Below are 10,758 nucleotides of genomic sequence, written 5' to 3' on the forward strand. Positions count from 1 at the left end.
CCAAAATTAGACATAAATTGTAACTCTTGGCATAATGTTGTATATACTTCTCAGTGTATGTGTATAAATATATGGTTGTGTATATGTAAATATATACCTATTTTATATAAATGTATTACAGCTTGATTTTGAAAAATATATTTAAAGTTTTAAGGTAAATTACCCTATTTATTTATTTTTATTTTTTTTATTTTTTTTTTAATGTTTATTTATTTTTGAGACAGAGAGAGACACAGCATGAACGGGGGAGGGGCAGAGAGAGAGGGAGACACAGAATTGGAAGCAAGCTCCAGGCTCTGAGCCATCAGCCCAGAGCCCGACGCGGGGCTCGAACTCGCGGACCGCTAGATCGTGACCTGAGCTGAAATCGGACACTCAACCGACTGAGCCACCCAGGCGCCCCTAAATTACCCTATTTAAAGAATATTTATAATTTATCATCTAATATAGTATAACTATTGTTACACTAATCCCTTCCTGCCTGCCTTTCTTTAAAAAAACTAAAATTGTTGTGCATCTCAAAGCAGACCTACTGACAAGTTTGTCTCTTAACTTCAGAAAGTAGAAATGCTTGCAAGAAAAGGTGTAAAACAGTTCCAAAGTGCCTGTCTTTAATTTTTATCATAATAATTCACTTTCTTCTCTGAATTACTAATTACAAGTAGTCCCACACAGTTTAGCATTTAACTTTGTGTGTGGTTATTTTTCCTTCCCACCTATATTATAGTTAAAGGTAGAATGGGTGATTTATGTTACTTTTTTTTTGTCTCCTTGAGACTCTACATTGATTTTAGATCACAGATGCTGATTTTTAATTAAAACAGTTTAATTTTTTTGTAGCCATGAGCTTTAAACTATTTTGGTTGAAATCTACATTTCCTCATAATGAACTTAAATAAGTGTTCATGTTTTATAGGAAATCATTAACAATTGTTAAGTCTTGATATTCACTTTACATAGATTGTAATGGAGTTTTGTGTTTAAGAGAGAGGAAAAGACAGAGGGTTCACACTGTCTTTCTAGATTTGTAATTACTATGTTAAAAAATTAACTTTGGCCTTTATTTACCCAGGAAATGGAAACAGCTGATATATATATATATATAAATCCCTTGTGGTGATATATATATTAATATATATATATATATATATATATATATATATATATATATATATATATATATATATATATTAATCCCTTGTGGTGGCCCTCTATCATCTATTTACTTGGAAATTGGGTATATAAAGTAAATAGTTCTATAAGTAAACTTGCAGGGGAGTGGAAATCACACCTTTTTTTCCTGTTGCATGAAAATTTTCCAAAGTTCTGCTTCAGGCACTCGGGGAAGGTTTTTGTTTATGTATCTTCTACAACTTGGTATATAATCTGTCTTAAATTGGGATGTATTTAAGGGATGATTTATTAGAATATTGTGATGTATGAAGAGATACACAAAAAGAAAAGTTATGTTCCTTCTCCTTTTACCATAATTACACGGCCTCTGGTGTATGTATTCCACTACTGATGAGTAGGGTTAAAGTGGAGTCAAACTGAAATCTAAGAAGCCTCTTAATTTGTTGGTGTCTTAAAAGCACAAGGTTATACCATATTTCAAAAGTGTGTGTGTGTGTGTGTACACAACATATGTGTACACATACTGAACTATATATGAAGTATATATATGTAAACACTAACCTATATATATATATGTACTTTATATATATTTATGTATATTTTATACCTGTATAGTAACTATTCCCCCATGAGATAACCATAACTTTTATCCTGTTTATAGGGCTTTGCATTTGAGTGGATAGATAAGTAGGTAAAAAAATAAAAGGTAATGAAAATAATTTGAAAAATATCAGGCAAAAATAAATGTTCTAGTTTTATTTGGCACTTACTTCATATAAGCCTTTGTGCCTAAAAACTGAGCCATGTGAAGAAAGAGTTCTTTTTCTTTTTTTCAAGGAGTTTAAATTTGGGTGATAAGACATTTTTCTGGGTATGTACATATATATTATTTAAATAATATAAATATAAACATGTTTATATGATATATAAATATCTGTATAATTGAAACAATACTACAGTTTATTTTTTTTTTTAATTTTTTTATGTTTATTTATCTTTGAGAGTGAGAGAGAGCACAAGTGGGGCAGAGAGAGAGAGAGACACACAGAATCTGAAGCAGGCTCCAGGCTCTGAGCTGTCAACACAGAGCCTGACTTGGGGCTCAAACTCGCAAACTGAGATCATGACCTGAGCCAAAGTAGGACGCTTAACCAACTGAGCCATCCATCCAGGTGCCCCGAAACAATACTACAGTTTAGTGATTGGCCTGTACCAGTGTTAAGAATTCTGAGAGGATTGGTGATTCCTGGAGAAAGGATTCACATTACCTGTCTGTATGCATATATTTTTTCAGCTTGAGCTAGCCTAAAGGGTTTAGAACAAAAGAGAGTGGGACAGAGGCATTTCTGGTGGAATGTAAGAATGTTTGTATTTTTCTTAGAATACAGTTAATGAATCATCTTTGCTTATAGTGAGGAAGAGATGTTGACAAGTTTAGACCAAGAAATTGGGAGTAGAGGAGCTCAAAAGCCAGGCTAGGAAGTTTAGAACAGGTTTTGGCAATATTACCCTAGCAGAGCTGTAAGAAGATTAAGCAGGCCATGTCCAGGATACATTAGGCACCAGGAGAGGAAGACCGGCTAGTAGGTCCTACATATAACACAGTGGTTCATAGTTTTTCACCCCCAAGCCTGACAGATGTGAGGATTAATAATATAGCTGTTCACTGGAGCACCATTCCTCTTAGTAATACTGTACTCACAGTAGCAGAGATTTTCATCATGGCGCAGTGGGTGGAGAATATGTCTCATGACTTAAAACCACAAATTACTCTTGAGATTGCTAAGGCTTAATGCTACAAAAGCCTAAAATCACTTTGGAATTGGTAGGAATGACAATGGAACCGAAAGCTAACCATTAGGGAAAAAACAAAAAAAGAAAAAAAATTGATGGCACTTGGCAATTGACTGTGGAGAGAAGAGGTGAGTCGGGGGCTTTGAAATACCAAGCCTATGACACTTGCCCTGAAATTTAGCACAGTGACGGGCATGGACAAGGATGCTCAGTAAACTGGGAAATGTAAGCACAGCCCAAGACCTATCAGTTGCTAATGTGATCGTTGTGCTCCTGGGTGACAGGTACTTTAAAGAAATACTTTTCTTTCTCTAGGAGTTTATGGAAACACTTCCGTGCGGTGAGCCTTTGTTTATTTTTACTAGTGTTCCCTGCTTATATGGCTTACATGATTTGCCAGTTTTTCCACATGGATTTTTGGTTGCTTATCATTATTTCCAGCAGCATTCTCACCTCTCTTCAGGTAAGCCTAGGAGTAACTAACTTTCTGCAATAACTGATTTTATTTTCCGTCTTGAAAAGAAATTAAACTTCAGGATTAATGATTAGAAGTAGCCTGTTTAGGTGATCACTTCCCAACTTATTTGTCAGAAAATATTACACTGATTTCAGCATAGGAGTTAGATGGTAGGTTATTAAAATACCAGACCTGTCTATGTCACTGTATTTTTATTACCAAGGTAATTAAACTTTGCTGGTTTTTTAAATGATACACAACTATCATGTAAAGCTTAAATTAATAAGGAACTCTAAAATATTAAAAGATTTTATAACTTGTTTGGAGCACATTTTTAAAGTAAATACCTACTCAGAAATACCTTTTGTTTCATGGTATATATAAATATATGGCATACGTGTGTATCACACATGTATATATACAACTGATAACACTGCCCTGGAAATGAAAACCTTGTTGTAGTTTGAAGGTGGCTCTTTGCTGCTAGATCAGTAAAAAGTAACAAAATATAGCACTGGCAACACAGATTTATTCATTGTTCCCCGTAGTGGTAAAGGTTCTTTGAAAGTTGAGGAACATGTATGACTACAGAATTAGGACAATTTAGATGGAACTTTAATAGGTTTTGATGATCTGGGGAATAAATGGAAAGGATGAGTCAGAAACTAATCAGAATCATTGTTAAGAAAGTTATGTCTCAAGGTGTGGCTTTCTGATAGCGAATGCCTGGATTACTGAGAGCACCCACATTTTAATGACACCACTGTCTCTAGGTATTAAATATGGCACCCTAAAAGTATTTAGGAATGTTGTTATTGCTTAAAGTCTATGCAAAGCCTTTATTAGTGGTAATATTCTGTTTTAAAATAATGTGATTTTTTTTTCCAGGTTTTGGGAACACTTTTTATTTATGTCTTATTTATGGTTGAGGAATTCAGAAAAGAGCCAGTGGAAAACATGGATGATGTCATCTACTATGTGAATGGCACTTACCGCCTCTTGGAGTTTCTTGTGGCCCTCTGTGTGGTGGCCTATGGTGTCTCAGAGACCATCTTCGGAGAGTGGACCGTAATGGGCTCAATGATCATCTTCATCCATTCCTATTACAATGTGTGGCTTCGGGCACAGCTGGGGTGGAAGAGCTTCCTTCTCCGCAGGGATGCTGTGAATAAGATTAAATCATTACCTATTGCTACAAAAGAGCAGCTGGAGAAACACAATGATATTTGTGCCATCTGTTACCAGGTAACTTGCACAGTAAGAATCCATTTGGGTGGGTCATACAATGTATCTCCTGGGACTTTCACCATATTAACCAAGTTTAAGTTAAATTTCTAGGCAGAATTATTTCCTGGGTTTAAAAAAAAAAAAAAAAGGTTTCAAAGATTATTAAAGACCTGATAGACTATTTCCGTTTTATTTCTAAACTAAGTTTTTAATTTAGTCCAAGTTCTAATTTATTGTTATTTTCAACATTGCTCACCCATAAATAAAGGAAAAACAGGTCAGGTGTATTTTATATTTACTCCTGAATACACACACACACACACACACACACAGATATATGTACTATCAAGTATATACTATCAGGAGTCAGCAACTTCTGAAAAGTGGTGTGCCAAGATTCTGACTCTTTTCCTTCTGGTATTTCCAGGATGGGGAAGAAGTATTCATTTACTTAACATAGTTGGAGAGAGTGCGTGTTTACCTGTGGGTTGATGGATATCTGAGATGGAGATAGCCTGTGTGTATGGACGTGAGGTAGAGGCAACCAGTTGGTATGGATGGCACTGTAGTCGGCCTTCCTGGCATCTTTGGCATGTGTGCCATGAATAGCTGATGATTGCCCTCTATTAAAACTGAAAGATAGTATGTAAAGGAATTTGGAAATGTCACAACAAAAAAATAGGCCTAGAGTTTAGTCCCCAGTAACCTGTGCAAGGGGGTGGTTGAGTAGCAGCTTTTATAGCTTAACTGTACTGTCAGAAATTGTTCCTTTAAAATTGCTCTTAAAGAGCGTGTGCTAGGGGAATAAAACTATAGATGGTGTCACTGAGTATGAAGGAATGTTCTTTCTCCAAGGCTGCTCTACGGTTTAATGGGGTGTGTGTATCTGTGTGTTTAAGACTATCTAGTACAAGAATTTTGTCTAAGAATAAAATGCAACTACCGCTTTTTTATTGTTACTAGAACATACCTTGGGTACTCACAGAATAATGTTTTCCAGGTTGATTTTTGCATTTGGGGGAACTAAGGAGTATTGTAGGTTCCCCCCAAGTGAAGTGGTCCTGGTCTTAGTTCTGGTTCCTTTGTGCTTGGTAGCCCTGTTGTATGCAGGACAAAGCATGTCAAAGACCCGTACATCAGCTTTAGCAGCCCATACCTAAATGTTCCATCTCTGGGATTTAAGAGTCCTCTTTTTGTATTTCCTGTTGTCACATCACTTTTTTGAGGTGCTAGAACTACCTGCTGATATCACACAGAAAATGAAAGTCAAATTGCTTAACTTCCCAGCTGGCTGCTTTTCCTTGGATGGCTTTCTGCTTAAAAGTTGACTCCCAGGTGTTACCAGTTTTTGGCAAGGAATTTATGTGACAACTACAACTCCTTGTTTTGAGACTTCAAACAAAATTAATGGTTGTGTCACCAAATGTATGTTTACAATTGAAGCATCATGTCCTCAGCCTTCTCTCTTTAAATATTTCTTCTGCAAGGAATACTAATGCAAAATACACCACTTCTTTCTTATTGCAGTAGTTATCAAACTTGAGTGTGCATAAAAGTCACATGGGTGACTCGCTGTAATTACAGATTTGTGAATGCCATCTTCAGATATCCCAATTCCGTAGAACTGGGGTGGCCCAGGAATGTGCATGGTTAACAAGCACTCTGGTGCTTGTGATGAAAGTTGAGAAATGCTGGTTTATACGGACCTTACCTTGAAGACTGCGTTACATTGTCCCTAATGAAATTGCCACTTCCTTGCCAATACCCTGGTGTTATGTGGCTGACTTTGTCTCCTTGCCAGTAATTTCATCATGGAATAATCTGTCCAGCTGTGTTGAAGCATTACTGTGGAAAGTCCTGCCTTCATCAGATTTTCTGAGGTTCTAATTACACTCATGCCGTGCCGGGGGAGACCCAGTAATCACACTGCAATAGTTGTGTGATGCTCATGTTTCATACTGAGGCAGAAGCCAGTTAAGTTAGTTTCCTTCTCATTTTTGGTTTTTACTTTCTTTTTTATTTACTTAGGTAGTGGTTCTTGCATTTTGGTATAAAGGGGTCTCTGATGGCAGGAGGATTATTATTATAATCTAAAATGAGTTTTATTCTAAGATCTGTGTTACACATTTTATATGGGGAACTTGTGGGAAAGAAATGATGAAACTAGAACTTTTGGGATTAGCAGCAACGATTTTAGATAATAGACATTTATGAGATACCTTTCCTCCTGCTTCTAGGACATGAAATCTGCTGTGATCACACCTTGCAGTCATTTCTTCCATGCAGGATGTCTCAAGAAATGGCTGTATGTCCAGGAGACCTGCCCTCTGTGCCACTGCCACCTCAAAAACTCCTCCCAGCTTGCAGGGTTAGGAACGGAGCTGGTTCCACAACCTCATGCTGGAGCTGAGCAACACATCATGCTTCAGGAAGGTACTGAACCTCCAAATCAAGAGCATCCTCCAGGGACTGGGATGCAGGAAGGTTCTAGGGACAATAACGAATGCATTGTCACACGATCAGATAGCCAGGAAGGGACTTGTGATCCTAAGGAATATCGTGTTAGTGCAGAAGATGAAGTATGTCCTGTTGAGGTCAGCCCAGAAGAAAAGAAGCAGAAGTAATGCTTTGATACTCTGGAGAAGTTAACTCACTATGAAATTCGCACTCAGATTTGAGAAATGAATGTATAAGATGATGAGGCAGGAGACTTGACATTCCAAGAATCTGACCCAGGAAGTACTCTCAGTGGAGACTGCTGGCTTCCATCCCCTTGACATTGTGGGAGAAATTTTGCAATGTATGCTAATCAAAATGTATTTCTGTATCCTATGCTGATATAGAAGTTTGCCAACAAAATTCAGCCTTAGCAGCTTCAGAAATTGCCCCTGACTTGGAAAGGATAAATAAAATCACATTTGAGTGCTTGAAAGGGGCTAAAGAAAGAAGGATAAAGAGCATCAGGACAGCGTGGGAAGAAGCAGGCCGAAGCAGAACAGACCTCTCACTCTCTATGGAACAGGATCATTCTTGTTACAAAGTATGAGTAGTGACCAGCCCTTGTCACCAACCCCTTTCCCTTAGTTAATTGGGACTCAGTCAGGTGATAATTGAGTTTTGTACAGCACTGAAATGAAATCAAAGATGTAGGAGCATTGATTGTATTCAAAGATTGAAGCACGCTCATACTTCGTATGTGCTTTAGGGGGTGGGTGGGCACTTGGGCCTTGCGGGTGCATTCATGTAATCTGAGACTCTTGAACTTTATGATGGAGTCTCCAATATTTTGATGTATATGAAACTTTTGTTAATATATTGTATACTGTGTTGGCTGTGTGAAGTAAACTAAAACTCTAATGAACACTTTGGGGTCCACGTTCGTGTAGGAGACCAAAGTGGGAAGGGCTTTAGGGCACTGATAGAGGCCCTTAAGTGTACTTTTCAATGCTGTGTAATGTTTAATTCTTGCAACTGAATCAAAACAGTGTTAAATTATGGCAATATTTGCACTTTGGGAATGAGTACATAACTGTATGATCACACTCTGCAAATGCCACTTTTAAAGCTGTTAATAGACTTTGCACCTTTTCTTTGACAAGGATGTGTCATATTTAAATTTTTACATTCATCATGGCTACAGGTAGAACTGGGGAGGGGGGAATGTAATTTTTTATGGGAATTTTGATATGAAAAGAAACTAGTCATTTATTTATACAATAGGCTTGGCTCAAAAAGTGTTTTTCAGACTCGATATTCCTAATGTGGGATGTGACTTTATTTTATTTTTAGTAGCAAATTTGGATGTAGACTGACAGACATAGCTGAATGTCTTAATAAATTTAAATTTGAAGATAACTGTGTTTTGTTCCTGTGATGGTTATTATTGTGAAGTGCTTGAAATCGTGTTCTTGGGAGGTTTTTGTTTTTATCCAACCAGATTTCTTTTTCTTTTTTTTTTTTAATATTTATTTATTTTTGAAAGAGAGACAGTACATGTGTCAGGAACAGCAGAAAAAGGGAGAGAGAATCTTCAAGCAGGCTCCACGTTATCAGCACAGAGGCCGACACAGGGCTCAATCTCAGAAACCGTGAGATCATGACCTGGGTTGAAATTATGAGTCAGAAGCTTAACCTACTGAGCTACCCAGGTGCCCTGTCCAATCAGGTTTCATATATCTTGATCCCTGTCAGAAATGCCCTGCAGGTGGCAAAACTTTTTGATTGGAAATGACCAGCTCTTTGAAATCTTCTACACTGGTGGAATCAAACCTAGCTTTGCATCAGAATATTTGGGGAGCTTTTTAAAAAAAGTACATATTTCATGGATAGGACTAGAGGGTATTAACGCTAAGTGAAATCAGTCAGACTGAGAAAGACAAATGCCATATGATTTCACTTACATGTGGAATCTAAACAAAACATGAGTAAGCATACAGAAAGAATCAGACCTATAAAGTCAGAGAACTGATGGTTCCCAGACAGGAAGGGAATGGGGGAGGGGCAAAATGGGTGGAGGGGAGTGGGAGGCACACACTTCCAGTTAGGAAATGAATAAGTCACAGGGACGAAAGGTATAGCAGAGGGTATATAGTCGATGGCATTGTGATAGCACTGTGTTGTGACAGATGGTAGCTACACTTGTGAGTGTAGCATAACATAAGAGATGTCTAATCACTGGCACACACCTGAAACTAACATAACATTGTCAACTATACTCCCCCAATTTTTTTCTTTAAAGAAAATTTTAAATTTTTATTTATTTTTTAAATCTATATCCAAGTTAGCATGTAGTGCAACAATGATTTCAAGAGTATATTCCTTAATGCCCCTTACCCATTTAGCCCATCCCCCCTCCCACAACCCCTCCAGTAACCCTCTGTTTGTTCTCCATATTTAAGAGTCTCTTAGGTTTTGTCCCCCACCCCTTGTTTTTATATTATTTTTGCTTCCCTTCCCTTATGTCCATCTGTTTTGTGTCTTAAAGTCCTCATATGAATGAAGTCAGATGATGTTTGTCTTTCTCTGACTTATTTCGCTTAGCATAATACCCTCTAGTTCCATCCATGTAGTTGCAAATGGCAAGATTTCATTCTTTTTGATCGCCGAGTGATACTCCATTGTAGATATATACCACATCTTCTTTATCCATTCATCCATCAATGGACGTTTGGGCTCTTTCCATACTTTGGCTAATGTTGATAGTGCTGCTATAAACATTGGGGTGTATGTGCCCCCTTGAAACAACATACCTATATCCCTTGGATAAATACCTAGTAGTGCAATTGCAGGGTTGTAGGGTAGTTCTATTTTTAATTTTTTGAGGAACTTCCATACTGTTTTCCAAAGTGGCTACACCAGCTTGGATTCCCACCAGCAATGCAAAAGAGATCCTGTTTCTCCACATCCTCGCCAACATCTGTTGTTGCCTGAGTTGTTAATGTTAGCCATTCTGACAGGTGTGAGGTGGTATCTCATTGTGGTTTTGATTTGATGATAAATGATGTTGAGCATTTTTTTCATGTGTCGGTTGACCATCTGGATGTCTTCTTTGGAGAAGCGTCTATTCATGTCTTTTGTCCATTTCTTCACTGGATTATTTGTTTTTTGCTGTTGAGTTTGAGTTCTTTATAAATTTTGGATACTAACCCTTTATCTGATATGTCGTTCACAAATATCTTCTCCCATTCCATCGGTTGCCTTTTAGTTTTGCTGATTGTTGACTTCCCTGTGCAGAGCTTTTTATTTTGATGAGGTCCCAACAGTTGATTTTTGCTTTTGTTTCCCTTGCCTCAGGAGACATTGCTGCGGCCAAGGTCAAAGAGGTTTTTGCCTGCTTTCCCCTATAGGATTTTGATGGTTTCCCGTCTTATATTAAGGTCTTTCATCCATTTTGAGTTTATTTTTGTGTATGGTGCAAGAAAGTGGTCCAGGTTCATTTTTCTGCATGTCGCTGTCCAGTTTTCCCAGCACCTCTTGCTGAAGAGACTGTCTTTTTGCCATTGGATATTCTTTCCTGCTTTGTCAAAGATTAGTTGGCCATACGTTTGTGGGTCCATTTCTGGGTTCTCTTTTCTGTTCCGTTGATCTGAGTGTCTGTTCTTGTTCCACTACCATACTGTCTTGATGATTACAGCTTTGTAATACAG

General features: G+C 37.6%; 1 protein-coding gene across 1 annotated transcript in view; it reads left to right on the plus strand.

The window, feature by feature from the left end:
* The window catches only part of RNF145 (ring finger protein 145), a 59,113-nt gene extending 50,646 nt beyond the window's left edge, over positions 1-8,467 (plus strand). The window contains exons 9-11 of the mRNA XM_045503339.1: positions 3,244-3,391; positions 4,274-4,630; positions 6,850-8,467. Of these exons, the coding sequence (XP_045359295.1) occupies positions 3,244-3,391; positions 4,274-4,630; positions 6,850-7,236 (892 nt within the window). The 3' untranslated portion in view covers positions 7,237-8,467. The remainder of the gene's footprint in view (positions 1-3,243; positions 3,392-4,273; positions 4,631-6,849) is intronic.
* The last annotated feature ends 2,291 nt before the right edge of the window (positions 8,468-10,758 follow it).

Source organism: Leopardus geoffroyi, chromosome A1, assembly GCF_018350155.1.
Source record: "Leopardus geoffroyi isolate Oge1 chromosome A1, O.geoffroyi_Oge1_pat1.0, whole genome shotgun sequence".
NCBI classification, from domain to species: domain Eukaryota; kingdom Metazoa; phylum Chordata; class Mammalia; order Carnivora; family Felidae; genus Leopardus; species Leopardus geoffroyi.